Source organism: Papilio xuthus, unplaced genomic scaffold, assembly GCF_000836235.2.
Source record: "Papilio xuthus unplaced genomic scaffold, Pxut_1.1 DF824655.1, whole genome shotgun sequence".
Lineage (NCBI taxonomy): Eukaryota > Metazoa > Arthropoda > Insecta > Lepidoptera > Papilionidae > Papilio > Papilio xuthus.
The window spans coordinates 4278536-4296231 of record NW_013533994.1 but is presented as its reverse complement, the minus strand read 5'-3'; the positions used below and the strand labels follow the sequence as shown (position 1 = coordinate 4296231).

Genomic DNA, 17696 nt, shown 5'->3' with positions numbered 1-17696 from the left:
TCGAAAGTGAGGCAAACAGAAAACTTAATCGGGGAAAGGTCTTTGAATGGTTTGCGTGATTTAGCGCAGGGCAAGGACCTCATAGGGTCGTTATGTGGCTGTTTATGTACATCTAGTCTCCGAAAACATACAAAAAATAAAATATATGTGGACAGATATAAATTATTAATTATTATTTCGAAGAAAGTCCTGATTCGTATTAGAACTTTTCAGAACTTTGAAATGTTCTATTTTTGAAAATTGACACATCTTATTCGTAGGATCTATTTAACAATTTTTTGATTTTATCATTAAGACTGGCTGTTGCCCGCGACTACATCCAAGAGGAATTTAATAAAAACAATTTTTAGCCTATATGTTCTTCCAGACTTTGTTCTACACCTATACTAAACAGCGAAATCCATGCAACCGCTTTAAACAAACATCCATCCAAACATTCGCATTTATAATATTAGTAAGAAGTAAGATTGTTTTGAAAATAATTCATCAGTCATTATAAAGTCTTCCTATAAGAAGCTTAGCATATAAAGGTGACCTCAGACAGACCTTATTTGGTCGCTAGCCATGGGCTGCATCGTGCCTTGAATATAATTCCATTTAACGTGAGTTTACATTGTCGACACACTAATAATCTCGTGTCTTTGTGCATGTACAACAAAGAAAGCTCACGGTTACGTTTTTATTACGTCTACAAGTAAAATGTTATTTTTCCATGATATTTTTAACTTTAAAATTTTTCTCTTTTTATCAATCTTCAATATATTGCTTTATTAACCTTCAAATTTTATGTCAGTGTTGGTATGATTACAGCATGGCAGTGATAACAGGCAAGGTCTTCGTATCAGCATGGGACCGCACCCATCTGCTCGCAACGTAATCACCTTTATCAAATATTTTATTGAAAGAAAAACACAGGTTTAACAGATAAATCCACAATGGTGATCATAGAATGTTTTTTCACAATTTTCGTTCCCATACTCCTCCGAAACGGCTTGACCGATTCTCATGAAATTTTGTGAGCATATTGATTAGGTTTGAGAGTCGGCCAACATCTATTTTTAATCCCGGGCTGACGGAGTTGCGGGCGACAGCTAGTTATTTTATAATATTTGACTAGCTGTTGCATACGACTTTTTTGTTAAAAATGTGTCCCTATGTTACCCCTGCATACATCAGCTGCTACCTATTAAAATCTACGTCAAAATCAATATGATTTACTTTACATTTTTTAATTAGCAAAGATCATGGAATCATTAAGAAAATATCTTCTTTCTATACGTCTCCTTGTCTGTCGATTAAAGGTAGTTAACGCTTCAATTAATGTAATGTCTTAGGGTAACAGTTAATTCGCTATTTCGGCGAATTCAAGAGGACTCTTGTTCGTTTGTCATATATACCTATAATCATGTCATTTCAAAATCATGGTATAAATATTTTACGATTATTTACATTTTAAATGTCTAAGTAATAATAGAAAAATTAGCAAAAATATTTCTTAGTATTGGGTGTGCCTCTGAATTACTTTATCATTTGAGGATAAAGATAAATAGAGTATACAATATTTAAAGGTTTTCTACGTAATTATGTAATTAAACGTTATTTTTGCTTTTTTTAGATTTTTTAAGTATGAACGTTCAAGTCCTAAACATAAAATTGTCACAATCTGTCGAATAGTTAAGGTATGTAAATACAAACAATAAATAAATAATATATATTTTATTTAAGTACATAAGAGAGTTAATTATTACAACATATTTCAATAAACATATTAACAAATATGATTTCAATGTATAATGAGAACGAATTTAACAACAACAGGGTCATTTTGCGTCAAAAACATTCCATCACGCGCGGACCGCGTGCACCTCCCGGCGCGCAATACGATCGCAACGTGATAACGTGATAACCGTGATAACTGTGATAGCGTGATAACAAGAGCTGTTATTAACGTCGATAGCACGCGGATGTTATCGACCGATGAACATCCCATACGTCAACTTGTGATTAACCTTTCAAAAACAATACACACTCGAGTTCCCTTATTTTGTGTACAACGTGAACGTGTACAACGTGTAAAATTACACATTACACGCTTGAGTTATAATAATTCGTGTACAAAAATGACCTCAGGCAAATTCTTTATAACAGAACTCTACTGCTGTGATATTTGTATTTAAAAATTGCCATCTCTTTCATTTCTATAGACAAAGAAGAGGTAACAATATCCAAGTGATATGGCAGTAAAATTCTACGGTTAGAATATTTTTAAAAACTAAAAACTCATAAGGAACAACCATAAAGGTCACTAAAGAGTAGACGAAAAAAAAAGAATCTTAGACATAAAATGAAGGTTTTGTTCCATAAAATGCCACAATACCTTTTCGTTTTGAATACGTGAGTACAGACACATCTACAAACATATGAGCAAAGTTATCAAGTCGTTAACTTAATGAGATTGTATAGATCCTAATTGCAGAAGGGCGTACGTGACGCGCCTCTCGCACACCGGTATAACGCGCGTTTTGTTATTTATAAACAAATAAATATGATCGTAGGGTACATAGCTTTGGTCTGTTAGAAGTTTCCGTTTTAAAATAAGGCGAAAAGTTTCCTAATTTATGTGCATTTTAAAATTTCATAGTACTGTGTGATTTTAGAATCCCACATGCCTGATATGGGATGCAATTTATAATTTTTTTTATAAAAAAGTTTGTTAATATTCGAACCTACGAACCTACCTACCTGTCTGGTAATACAGTCGTAGATTTTATTCAAAATATTTTTATTATTTAATAAATGTATGTTTATCGTAATGTATCGTAAACTTCAATATTTGACTTGATAAGGAACACTTGCGAATGCTAAAACTAAAACCATCAATAAGATAAGATAGACCAGATCAGAATTACAATGTGTTCCAGTTAATTATGTGTTTGAAACTAACTGTCGCCAGCGACTCCGTCAGTACAGTACAAAACAAAGAGTATACTTAAAAAAACCTATGTGTTCTTCCAGACTATGTTATACGTCTATGCCAAATTTCATCGAGAACTGCTCAGACGCTCCGGAGATATCTTTAAACATCCATCCATCCATCTAAGCATCGATTTTATAATATTAATTAGATACCATACCTGTATAGTCGAAAAGGATATCTGAAGCAGTAAGAGAAGCGCTGCTATCGCGTTTTTTTTATATCAAAAGGTGGCAAACGAGCGAGCGGCCACCTGAAATCGCTGAAATAGCGAAGTGACCGTTGCCCATAGACATACGCAATTGCATATGCGTTGCCTACCTTTAATCGACGAAGGAGAGGATGCACAGAAAGAAAATATCTTCCCTTTCCATGCATCCTCTCATCCGGAAAGTCCACTTCCACATCCCATTCATTCCTTATAAAGAAAAGGACGGGAAGGGAAAGAGGACTAAATTAGGCCTCCGGGACGCACACTCATCAGACGAAACGCGGAATTGCTTCCACTTGACGACTGTCTTCTGTGTGGTCGTGGTATTTCACCGGGAGAGCCGGGCCGATTCGTGCGAAAATGTTAAAGCGGGCTCTACCACTGTTGTTGTTTTATTCTGTCAAAAGAAAAATATGACATTACAGCTAAAGTACAAATCTTGTAACATTTTTGACGTTGACAAGGCGCTGGTGAGCTGTCATAATTTAGTTTGATTTGCCCATCGGGTCAGACAAGTTAATCGGTCTATATTATTGTTTTAAAATTGTTTCGCATATTTCTACAGAATGATAATATTACGCTTAGTTAAATAGTATTTCTTTAAATACTTTAAGCCCATGTTGAGAAATTTCTTCGAGAGACAAGAGGGTTACTCCACTCGCGTTTATTTTCCCGAATAAAGATTTTTTTTTTGTTCTTCGCAATAAGAGTTAATGTTTCTAATTAATACTATTTAGTTAATAAAATCTTTTTGTGGATATTCACTGACGAAAATATATCTGTATAAAAACATTGTATGCAAACACAAAACATGTTTTTATCCATTACTATTAGAGCATTCTCTTTGGAAGAACAGAGTTGTTTCGTCGGTGGAAACCCGCGGTTTGATTGTCAAATATTTTCATGCAATAAGTACGTGTTCTTTTCCAAATCTCGTAAGAACCGGAGTAATGAACAAATCCTTATTATCTAATCGTAATCCAACTAAAAATGGCGCAACATTGTTGCATTCTCCGTCATTCAATGATCCTACCTACTTGTCATATTCATAATTAATCGATACACAACAACATTCATTTTAAACTGATATATAAATCGGCTAAACACTCACGTATATTCGTCCGGTGGCGGCACCGACTAGTTTCGAACCCATCGGGGGCCCTTCATCAGGGTGAGTGGCCTGCCGATGGGCTCGAAACTAGTCGGTGCCGCCACCGGACGAATATACGTGAGTGTTTAGCCGTGTTTATATATCAGTTTAGTATACTGTCTCACGAAAGTTTGAATAATTTAATAACATTCATTTAGCATTTAATGTAGATATTTAACAATAAAAAATGTATTTTGTTTTAAATAATATTGTTATGGTTTTTAATGCATTTTTTAATTGCTATTGAATTCTTAAAAGAGAGAAAGGTTTAAAATAACAAAATTTTACTTTTAATTACTTCGTTTTCAAAGTAAAATAAAACTGTCATTAACAGGACGTCGTCCGACGCGTCTTGAGGCGTCTGCATCACGTGACTTTACGCGCGACGCGTCATTTGGAAACGGCGACGTGACGTGACGCCGCGTCAATCGCTGACGGAGCGACGCCGTGACGTGTGACAATCTGACAAACTTGGCACTATGATGACACGATCTTTGCTTTTGTTTCACGTTGTTCCAAATTCAAATAACAGTTAAACAGTTTTATAAAATATATATTATGTTTTATTAATTCGATAAAATAATTCTTAAAAATAGTTGTAAGATTAATTTTTTGCTATTTTCAAATTGCTACACGCTGAAAATAAAATCCCTAGATTAGTGTTCATCGTTCTTAGTTGTCAGTCAATAATAATCACTCCCCAGAAGAAAAGCTATGCAAAAAATATTAAAGACTCATTTGAGTGTTCCTTCTACGGAATTCTTTTCGTAAAAGGCGAAAGATTTATAAGTTTTAAATGGAAACAAGAGTGACGACTATTTTCGCAACAGACTAGGGGGTCTAGACAACAATGTAACATTCGTTAAGCTAATAATGTTGCTAATCGAAATTACACCATTGTGTGGATTGTGGAAGTGACAATAACTTTCGTTAGGTCACGTATCTTTCCTATACATACATTTTGACATATATTTAGTCGATTCTACATTAGTTTTTTTTCTTTTTTTGTGACTGAGTAGTCACTGTTTGCCTTGAAGAGGCATTTACAGCTTCACCGGGCTTGAGGTGGCCGAGCGCAGATGGCGCCTACCCTGAATCTCAAAAGTATTGTGGGCCATGAGGGGATCGAACTCGCGACCTTCGCGTTATTACCACGACGCCCTAACTAACTGACCTTATAGGCTATTATAACATTAGTTTTTTTTTTTTGTGACTGAGTAGTAACTGTTTGCCTTGAGGAGGCATTTACAGTTTCACCGGGCTTGAGGTGGCCGAGCGCAGATGGCGCTTAGCCTGAACCTCGTTTATGAGTAACAAGACTCGAGGGCTCCCTCAGGAGCCTCGGCTCGGGCTGTTACTTCATTAAACATTAGTTACATTGACTAGTCCCCCTGATCGACATACAATGAATGTCTACAACGCGATTAAGATTTTATAAAAAAAATACAAGCGCCATCTATTGATTCAAAATGAGACTTACTTTTAAACAATTTCATTGTATGCATGAATAACATTTTGTTGAAAATAATTTCTCAGAAGGGAAACCTAAGGAAAGTTAGATAGTTAATTTATTTGAATTTTGAATACCGATCGGAGTAAAAATTTTTATAAACATTCAGATCCGGTACTTATTTCTTTGGCATTCTTAATATTTTGCAGTAATTGTTATGAAATCATAGAGGATTGGCGTTCAAGCAACTGTTGAACAGTCACCAGCCACCATCAGTTTATAATAATTACTCAATAATGTGTCATAACTCCGATTAGATCGCTGTATGTGCGCTGACCTTCTGGTAATTTTCCATTGCACAAAAACAATAATTGTTGACGACTCCATGGTTTTTCTAATAAAATAATAAATATTTTATGTTATACGACATACATATTATATTTGCGGTCCAGAAGGAGCTTACAAAGCTATTAAATTCTCTAGTAATAATGTAAAACCCTTTCCTTTAAAACGTAAAAGTAGCTATGCGAACTTGAGCTTGAACGGCGGCTGCAATTCAAGTGCAAGAGCGTACAGGATCGATGCAAGTTCAAGGCCTGCTACTAATACCACCTGCCACCTACCTCCTCCTGCCAGGCACCAGCTGCCTCCCCCTTGCCGCCAGTTGAAAGTGCGCAGACTCGCCCGCGCTTGACGTCAGCGCCCCATTCATGCCTGACGCGATCGATGTCGAACCCCACCGATTGGAGTGTGGTCCAAAATAATTTTGATACCGTTTTATTGAGCGCTTGATTAGAATTTATAGGTTAAAATAAAGACACGCAAAATCTCACATTTTATGCGAAGAGTGAGATCGAATAGTTTAACCAAAATTAATCTTTATTTTATATTAATTGCCTCTTAGTTAAAAATGATATGGTGTGATACAAATATGTAAAAGCTTATGAATTAAGGCATACCATAGAGAGAAGAGCCGTTAGCGAAGAAGGGAAATTACTTTTTCGGAGAAACAAGATTTTTATGATCATAATTTGTGATTCTTGGAAATAGCAAATCGTAAAACTCGGAATTTCTTTTAATATTTTACATTTTCTAAACCAAATTTTGTAAGAGGACTTTGAGACGTCTCCAGACAGCGCGGCACCACAATATTACAATCTGAGTGTAACTTACTCTTGGATTCACTAACCCCGATTGGACTGGCTATACGACGTAGTATTTTGTGCGCATTTGATTTTCGCCATTTTGGCGCTGATCGTAGCGGTGGTGTGGATTCGAACTAATAATATAGATAGAATTAACTGTCACATAACATAAACAGGTGCGTTTAAATCGAAATGTCAAAAACGGAACTTTTGAAAGTTTTAAACCAAGTAATCGTCTATTTATTTATAGACCTCAGTTGCTTGGTAGCTAGTTATCCAGTATAGGGAATTAAACAAGAAATATTTACTCCGCCGAAGCAGAGTTATACAAAAATGTTAAAGACTCATTTGAGTGTTCCCCTCCACGGAAATCTTTAGTAAAAGGCGAAAGATTTATACGTTTTGAAGGGAAACCAGAGTGAAGATAACTAAATTCGCATCGAACCCGATTAACGCAAAAAGAATTTTGATATCGCGATTAATTTTTTTTGAAAATTGTAGGGCGCCATCTATCGAACGAGTAATGTACTTAGTTTAAAAAAATTATTACGAACAAAATAAAAATTTTAAAAACTTGTCGCGCTTACAATTTCATTCCATTTCGTAACTTTGTGAAAAGCTTTTACAGACGGGGAAGCTTTTACAGACACCGCCCTCTGCAACAAAGTAGCTCTCGAAGTACAGACTCTAACTTACAAAAAAAATTGAATAAGTATAATTTAAAAGTTTCAATTTATTCCTTATTTTACAAACATAATTTTTTAAGTCGTCATTGACAAAAATAAGAACCCCCATCTCTATATTGTTAGAAGTCAAACAAACATATGTACGTACCAGTTGAATAATTTCCAATCATCGCTTCCCTTACGTAACATGCTCTAGAAACAGAACAAAAACAACTCAAACATCCAATTTTAATGCAACTTTTATTATCTTAAGAAGTATTTAGCCGAAAAGGTTTTTAATGGGTCCATGCATCTATTATGTACACAAATAAATATTGCCATCTCTGTTTCTCCAAAGAGACAGAGGGAGAAAAAGAGTAAACTTAACTGTCATAATAGTGTTACGATAAACTACAATGGCTAAGATTTATTTTTACACAAAAATACTTTAAAAATTCTAATAACTTATAATCTATAACCCTTGTAATCTTTGCAATAGAGATATGAAGGTAATAAAACCGGGCGAAGCTACCGGCAACCCACGCGGGGGGGCGCCTCCCTGTCGCGTAGGCGTATGACGTCAGCAGCGCGCCCCTGAACCTCACCCACCCGGCCTTCCCCTTGCCCCTTCAACTTGACATTCGCGAGGCTGTATCGATTCATCCCCCGCCGCACGGTCGTGTTTACGTCCGAAACTGAATGAATCCCCTTCCAGCATATGAATTGTAGTTCAAATTTGGTTCGTATTTAAACATTATTCAAGTTTTTTTTTTAATTATACTAATATGTATTTCTTATAACCATTTCTACTGAATACGGCTGACTACAATATTTGTATGGTGGAGTTCGAACTTTAACCAAATCAGATGTCTCTTTGCTATTAATATTTGACGCATTATTATGCGAAAAACATAATACTTATTATATTATACGTACACATAATAAACTTCCGATATATCGAATACAGTATTAAAATAATAAACACAGCGATATTAATAAAAACGTGGTAAATATTGCTACAAAATTAGTACTAATATAACATTTAATGTTGATGACACCACAGATAATATAAAAAAGTCACACGTAGGCGCAGAGCCGTGCCCAGTTAGCAATGACGTAGACCGAATCCTCCGGGGGTTTTATCGAGTTTCCGATCACGCTGGAACGAAGAGCCACAAAAAATTGTGAGCACGAAATATACTTTCAAATATAATATTTCTATTATTAAAATCATTTTAGCATGATTTGAAGAATCCTTGAATATTATTTTGGTCATTTTGATTCAAGTCTTTGATCTTAAAATATAGCTTTATCGTAAATATAAATATTGTTAACGTTAAATTAGTAAATCTCTGCTAAAGTTGAGCTGACAGTCTCAGTATATATTCTTATTATTGAGAAATAATATCGCGATTAATTATTGCTTGATTTGGTTTAATAAAGGAAAGACACATGCGGTGACCTTAAGCGTGACCTTGGGCGTGACCGCGACCCTAGCGCCGCGCCCGTGACGTCACGGCCGATGCCCGCCCTTGCTGATGCTGTTCAATGCCGCAACAATACATTGCAAAAACTTACTAACATATTTATATTTTAAATTTTAATAAATAACCCGCGTATTTTAATTCCATTCATTAAATATTTATGAACAGATGAAAAAAATATTTTTAAAACTTTCATATAGTCAGTAAATAGATGCCAAATGGTACAAAATAATTCAGTAGTACAATCCAATTAGTGAAAAAAAATTGTCTGCCAGGTAAAACTGATTCGTACATATTCTGAGAGCTTATTGTAGTAAACATGTAGATACTAGCGCCATCTCTGATCTGTAAAATAAATTATAAACATAATTAAACTCACAGGTAATATAAGTACCGATAGTAAAATAACAACATAATTTACAAGAATATTTAAGTATGTTAAAGTCAAATTTATCCTCAAAATATTATTGAGATAAAAACCCTACCTACAAATTTTTTGTTTGCATAATCCCGGTGCCTGTAAGAATTTGACATGCAAAATCTTAATTAGCCATAATTGACCTATGTTTGTTTAAAAATAATGACAAAAAACAATTTTCTTGCAAATAATTAAATTAGCAATAACAATATTATTGCAGCACAAATTTACATAATGCGCAGCACGCGGCACGGCAGGAGAGGGCGTGTCGCTTGCCGACAAAAAACCGGTTATTACCGGTTACACTCCGTGCATGAACGTTGCCAAGTTCACTTGCATTGTTGTCACCAACTCGGAAATTTATTAGTTGGTGACCAATCATGATTTTTATTGATTAATGTTATAAAAAATTCATGATTATTATAACCTCTATTTGAGGTTATCTAGATCGTCCATCTAGTGTTTTTAATGTGCGTCATAGGTCACGTGACCCTTGGGAGAGTGTCTGCAATACTCAAGAGATGCGTGTATAACTTGTCGATATTGAAACACGTGATGACTAACATTTGTACGGGTCATCTACGTAGTTTATAACTAAATAAATAACTTAACTATAGTGGTTTGTTTAATAACCCGCGTCATGAAGTTTGACAGAGTGGGTTGAAATTTTGTAGGAACCTATCGTAATAAAGGTCAAGTCTATTTACTTCTAATATTTACGTAATAAAATATATCTCCGCTTAAAATTCTATCTTTAACCACTACGTTTAGGAAAAAACTTAGAAAAATATTAATAATTTTATTGACGGATATTACTTTACGTTGTATCAGTTATGTGTCATGTTATGTTATTATTAAGCACAACGTAAATAAAGTAATTGATTACATTTTGATCCACGCACTGATTCGGTTCATTCACGCGAGCCCCACGAGACGCGCGCTTTTGCCTTCGTTGTGATGACATTTATAAAAACGATTTGACCTATAATGGCGGGAACTTTCTCACGTCATAAATTATTATTTGTATAACTTTTACTGTGTTACATTGTAACTATTTCTACATCTAAAATTTAGTTAGAACAACTACAACTAAAGCAATATATCATATAAATTATTGTTCATAAACATCAGTAGAGTTAAGTTTTTTTTTTAATTTAAAGGTTACAAAAGAGGACAAATCAATGTTTTCAACGTTAGTCGCAACCGGCCCATTAGCTCAGTTGGTTAGAGCGTCGTGCTAATAACGCGAAGGTCGCGGGTTCGATCCCCTCATGGGCCATATACGTTTTTGTTTTTTTTTTTGTCAAAACATTTTTTATTCAGCCGCTAAAATTCATGGTATATAAGAAATATATATTGGACAGGAAATTTAAAAGAATTTACAATAAATTCTAAAACCTTATTCTACATAATAAATGGATGAGTACACACTTAACGTTAAATAAAGATTAATTCACAAACCAGAATTAATCGATTATTTAAAATGTTTGCTTTATTAATTAGAAATATTATATAAAATCATTCACTAAGTAAAATATAAATAATATCCAGCAAATATCGTGATTCGTGAATCAAATTATTTACAATATACCAGATTTAATAATCACATTTGTGTTGTGCCGATAAATTCTAGTTCGTATGAAGTAATGCAGCTTGATAAATTAATTTGCCACGATATTGTCGAAACTGGCGAAAATATTTACATGACCAATGAATATTAATTACCGCCATCTCGCGGCCAAATTACGACATCACGATCTATTACCGGTTAAAGCCAGATAAGTTGAATAGAATTTTTCCACGATTTTTTCAGTCGTGACTTACTAACCTATATTTTTAATTGTCTAGTCTTTAGCCAGACTGAGAAAAAATTGTCATAATGCAGAAAAATAGGTATCTAATTAATTTGTTTACATAAATACAAATTGATTTACAAGAAATCGACAGTGGCGCCCTCCGGGTCCTTACGACTTATAAATGACATAGACACGCCATACTTTTAAGTTTAAACAAATAAGGGAGTAAAATGATAGTAATATTTTAATAACATTTATTATATTGACATTTATACAACATATCTACAATAATTACAAAGCCAATAAATATATTCAGACAATTTGAAACACAATTTTTTTTATATGTACATTTATTGGACAGATTAAAAAAATATATTCCCATAGCCATTTACATTATATAAAAATAATAGAATTACATTTATGTACTTTCACAATATATAGGAAAGAGGTTATTATTTAATCTCTTTAACCTCTTTATGTCGACTTAAAAAAAATTAAAGACAAAATTTTAGTGATTTTTGTATCCATAAAATATACACATAGAATTTAAACAGCAATATTAAATAACCTCTAAAGTTGACCTTAGAGATAATTATCATCATCAGCTCACTATATGTCCCCACAGAGGGAATCGGAGCCTATCCTAAGTTAAGGGTGATTAGGCCATAGTCAACCACGCTGGTCAAGTGCGGGTTGGTTATAATCATAAACATACTTAATTGTTAATTTGAGAGATTTCCAATTATTTTTTTCTTCTTTTCTCAGCTCAGTTGCACATAGAGACATAGCTGTTTTACATATATTTGTCGCATAAGCTGGAATCGTCCTAAATTAACTAAAATAAGCTATAAACGAGGATTTTTAACAGTTAAAGTTTGCCATAAAGGAGCTATCTTATCCATTTTAGCGAAATCCATAACAACATATGCTGATGTAGACAAAGCGCATTCACTGCGAAATGATTCCATAACGAATTTCAAAAATGTGAATCGAACCGAGGCGCTACAATCACGTGACTTAGCCAAACTTATTGATAGTTCTAGACATTTGTGACATTCATTATGGAATCGCTTATGAGCGTATGCACGATGTCTAACCTCACTGATTTCGCTAAAATAGCGAAGTGACAGACGCATTGAATAAGGATTGTATCCAGCAAGCTTATGTAGCTCTGGAACAGTTCAGTTACAGTTAGCTGTCGATCACCAGCCAGCGGTGCGAGCTGGTCTCCAGCTGTTGCTGCAGCAGCGGCGTGCGCACGCGCAGCTTTACCTCCAGCGACCCGCCTGCTGGACGACGACCGTCCATCAGCTGGAATAGCAAATATAACATGAAACAACGTGAAGAATGAATAATTATAGATTTCCGCTGTTTATAAAATTACACGGAATTAAACTCTTATTCCATTGAGAGACCTATACCAATAGTTCTTAGTCAATATTTATGGCTTCTTACTAATATTATAAATGCGAAAGATTAAATGGATGGATGGCTCAACGGATCTTGTTGAAATTTGTCACAGATGCAGAACATAGTCTGGCAGAACACATAGGCTACTTTTATAGCACATCAACTAAACGAATGACCGAACAAAAAGTGAATGATTGAACGTAAAACTCACCGGATAAGCTTCGTGCAAGATGACCTGTGTCTCGAGAGGCGCGAGCTTGACCGCGGCGGTGGCGAGCAGCGCGTCCCGACTGAACCAGCCGCTGCAACACCACACCGCGTCACATCTGCACACCCCCACACCCCGCCCCGCCCCGCCCCGCGGCACACACACACAACTTTCAACTACACCACTCTAATTACATGCATGGAATTAGCAGGGGCTAATATACAAACGGAAGTAAAGAATACAATTGGAGGAAAGTGAAAGAATAGAACTAGGGAAAAGGTTAATTATACATCTGGGAGTAAGGTAAAGAATACAAATATGGGAAGATAAAAATATGTCTTGGTGGATCTTAAGAATAAAATTATAGGGGAGTGATGAATACAGCTAGAGCAAGGAGAAAAATACATTTCGTGAGAGGTAAAGAATACACATGGAGAGAAGGGAAAGAATAAAGGTACAGGTAAGGTAGAGAATACAGTACAAGGGAGATTAAGAATAAGTTAACGGTGGGGGTGAATACAGCTGGAGCAAAGTGGATCCAAAAAGCTACAAATTAATTCCTATCACGTATCACTCTAGTAAATAATAAGATAAGCAGATATTGAAACTAAATCATTGAACAATATATTCTATTAAATTAAGGTACACAACCGATTGAAGACAGGCGTGAAGTGGAAGCAATTCCGCGTTTCGTTTGATGAGTTTGCGTCCCGGAGCCCTAATATAGTCCTCTTTCCCTTCCCACCCTTTTTCTTATAAGGAAAGGATGGGAAGTGGAAGTGGACTTTCCGGATAAGAGGATGCATGGGAAGGGAAAATATTTTATTTTTGTGCATCTTCTCCGTCGATTAAAGGTAGGCAACGTATATGCAATTGCGTATGTCTATGGCCGTATTCAGCGATTTCAGGTGACCGCTCGCTCGTTTGCCACCTTATTATAATAAAAAAAACACTACTAATTTTTAATAATGTGAAATCGTGCTTTTCATGTGTTTAGGAACTAATTTACAAAATCCCATTTACAGTGTACAAATATAAAAGCAGAATTTAAGCGCATTATGATATAGATTAAATTACATTCAAAATGCATGAGTCTATTTTGAATATGACTATATTTAATATATTCAATTGCAATGGAAAAGTGAAAAGATGCATTAATGCATTCAGAAATGAAAGGCCCATATTGATTTCATCATCATCATCAGCTCACTATACGTCCCCACCGAGGGGCTCGAAGCCTACCCTAAATTAAGGGTGATTAGGCCATAGTCAACCACGCTGGTCAAGTGCGGGTTGGTTGACTTCACACATATCTTTGAATTTCGATGTTTTCCATCACCGTAACAACATCGGATAAATGTACATATGTAAATCGGAAATGGAAAAACACATTGGTACATGGCGGGATTTGAACCCAGGACCTGTAGATTGCAAGTCAAGTGCTTGACCACTGACCCACCGCCGCTCTATTATTTAATACAAATCAATACAAGAAAAAGTTAAAAATTAGTTATTCACCAACAAAACATTTTAACATTTTTAATTACATTTTTAAATCACTCCAAATGTATTATATACAAAAAATTATTTCATAAAAACTAATATTCAGCGCCATCTTTTATCAATAAATGGAAAATTCTACAACAAATAATATATTTATACCTAGTTATTAGTGATAAATCTAGATAATTTTAACGTAATGCGACTTACCCTTTTGAATAGACTTCGAATTTAATAGCATGTCGTTTGAAAACTCGCAGACATTGTCTGTTGTTGCGTTGTATGGGCAATGTGAACACTGCATCGTACTGAGGACTGTTCGTGTCTTTCACTGTCATCGTGCGGTCACTCACCGGCGTCTCCTGGAATACCACGGATGTTACCACCATCGGTGTTATCACATAAATAATTGGCCAATCATTTACAAAGTAGTAGACTTAAGACACCCAGTCCTCCCACCCTTATAACGATGGGGAGAGAACGCAAACATAGGGAAAATATCACCTTTCTCTGCGTTCACCTGTAGATTGATGATAGGCAAAGATTCTGCAGATGTTCGATATTGGTGAATTTATCTGACCGATTGCTCGTTTGCCACTTTTTGCTATAATAATGGTCACAGTATGGAATTATACGATTTCATACCAAAGGCAATGCAAATCTTCGAGAACCGGCGATTTTAATTGCTAAGTCTAACTTACTGTCATAGAGGTTCGTAAACAGACGCGCGTCGCCGTTATGTTTGTTAAAAATCGCTCACCACTGTTTATTAAGATCTTAGTATTATAAGAAAAGTCGACGATTTAACGTTGTATGCGGAGCGAGCGCAACGCGATACTAGCGTCGCAAAGATTCAATATTTATTTTGAAGATTTACGTTGCTTTATGTACGAAGGGCTTAGTGTTCACTATAATTGTTAGGTTTCAACTTACTTGTGGGTAAGGAAAGTCGAATTTAACGTATGTATCTATTTCCTTAGGGTTGGGCACGTTGTATGCGATGCCGCGCACGATAGTCAACTCTAACTCGTTCTCGTTAAGGTCCGTATTGCACTGCACCACTGAGAACACTTTGTTCTCGTAGTGGAACTTTGGTGGATCCTGGCCCAAGCTGAAAATTGTAATTAATTAAATTAAATAAACTGCTGACTGTTCTATAATATTTGTAAAGATATATGTTTAAGGAAATAACAAAAAATCTAGGCGTGACGCAAAAAATTGAATAAAAATAGTTTCAGCTCTATAAAATCTACATATATATGTAGAAATTTCATAAAGGAGGATTTTGTTGCCGACCAGGGACTTTATAATTAACTAGCGGTTTCCCGCGACTTCGTCCGCGCGGAATTAAAAAAAATTAGTAGCCTATGTGTTGTTCCAAACCATATGTTTGCCAAATTTAATCGAGATCCGTTTAACCGATTTCAAGAGACCTTCAACCAAACATCCATCCATCCAAACATTCGTATTTAAATTAGTAAGAAGTAAGATAATAACAGGTGGTAGTATTTATTTGTGTAATTGATAATATATTTACCTTTTAGCTACAAGCACAACATCCAGATCCTGTTTAACAGAGTTGGCGAGTTGTTCGAAGCGGTTCATGTCGGCGAGGTGACCGAGCTGGCGGCAGTGCTCCCTGTGTCGCAGGCACACCTGCAGCTGGGTGGTGAGCTGACGCTGCAGCCGGGACATCACGTCGCCCTCCACATCCATGTCTGCAGTCTGCTCTGCTAACTCCTCGCAATCTTCCTTTGATACTATATCGAAACTGAAAATTAAAACTTAGTTTATATTACTATTATAAATGCGAATGTTTTAATGGATGTTTGTTTGAAGGTATCTCCGGAACTGCTGCATAGATCTTGATGAAATTTACTATATATATAGAACATAGTCTGGAGGAACACATATGCTACTTATTAAGTTTTTTTAATACTGCGCAGACGGTGTCGCGGGCGACATCTAGTCATCAAATGGCAAATGTACAAGCGCCGTTCTAAATTCGCTGAAATGGCGAAGCTTTTTTTTTTTATATCATAAGGTGGCAAACGAGCGAGCGGTCACCTGAAATCGCTGAAATAGCGAAGCGACCGTTGCCCATAGACATACGCAATTGCATATGCGTTGCCTACCTTTGATCGACGGAGGAGAGGATACACAGAAAGAAAATATTTTCCCTTTCCATGCATCCTCTCATCCGGAAAGTCCACTTCCACATCCCATCCCTTCCTTATAAGAAAAAGGGTGGGAAGGGAAAGAGGACTAAATTAGGCCTCCGGGACGCACACTCATCAGACGAAACGCGGAATTGCGTCCACTTCACGCCTGTCTTCTGTGTGGCAGCTAGCTAGCTATGCACATAGACGTTCGTAATAACAAATGCGTTGCTACCTTTAATTAATGGAGTATGGATAAGAATGAAAATGAACAATTAATTAGATATGAACGTCGAAAATGTCACTTACATCTGTCAAATTTAATTTTTCGTCAGTTTTGAAAATGTTACCTTATATACATTAGAATAATGTAGATTTTAGTATCGTTGTTATCTAGAGATTATAAGAGACACGTCGCTATATGTTATTTTACTAAACAACATTTTTTTGTGTGAAGGCAATGTAATGTAAGCTGTTTGTTTTATTCAATAAGAGTGAGGGAGAAAACAATATTTTTGTTAAGTCTTTGTTATACTTACGTATGTTCAATCTGTTTCTTATCATTAGGTGCGAGAGGCAGAGACTTGAGGTCTACAAGGAGACCGCCGCGCGCCGCCTCTATCACAGAGTCGAAACCTTTCGCAGCACGCAAATACTCCTTAGCCTGGGCAATGTTGCCTGAAACGAAAATTTATTTATTAAAATTCAACTCATATGTCATATGTCTTTGATACAATATAGTTTTTTTTTTATATCACAAGGTGGCAAACGAGCGAGCGGCCACCTGAAATCGCTGAAATAGCGAAGTGACCGTTGCCCATAGACATACGCTATTGTATATGCGTTGCCTACCTTTAATGTGTATGTTTGTTAATGAATGTATGTTTGTTTAAAGGCATCTCAAGAACGTCTGAACGAATCTCGATAAAATTTGTCATACATATAGAACAGTCTGAAAGAACACATAAGCTAATAATTATGTTTAATAGTACCACATATTTACCGTCTCTCTTAGCATTGAGTGCAGCATCCTTGAACTGTTTCTGTTTGTGCAGCAGCAGCGCCAGCTGGCGGTCGTGTCGGGAGTGCGCGGGGGATGCGGGGGATGCGGAGGACGCGGGTGTGG

At 35.8% G+C, this 17696-nt stretch overlaps 1 protein-coding gene and 1 non-coding gene across 2 annotated transcripts in view; one reads left to right on the top strand and one right to left on the bottom strand.

The window, feature by feature from the left end:
* Positions 1–10702: 10702 nt before the first annotated feature.
* Positions 10703–10776, top strand: TRNAI-AAU (transfer RNA isoleucine (anticodon AAU)). Its single transcript has one exon. It is a non-coding gene; the product is annotated as a tRNA-Ile (tRNA).
* Positions 10777–11607: 831 nt separating this feature from the next.
* l(2)gd1 (lethal (2) giant discs 1) overlaps positions 11608–17696 on the bottom strand; it is a 9478-nt gene continuing 3389 nt past the window's right edge. Inside the window, exons 8-14 of the mRNA XM_013325938.1 lie at positions 17574–17696; positions 17110–17248; positions 15949–16182; positions 15345–15522; positions 14622–14773; positions 12915–13029; positions 11608–12604 (exon numbers count right to left, since the gene is read on the bottom strand). The exon at positions 17574–17696 is cut by the window's right edge and continues 79 nt beyond it. Coding sequence (XP_013181392.1) covers positions 12485–12604; positions 12915–13029; positions 14622–14773; positions 15345–15522; positions 15949–16182; positions 17110–17248; positions 17574–17696 — 1061 coding nt within the window. The 3' untranslated portion in view covers positions 11608–12484. The remainder of the gene's footprint in view (positions 12605–12914; positions 13030–14621; positions 14774–15344; positions 15523–15948; positions 16183–17109; positions 17249–17573) is intronic.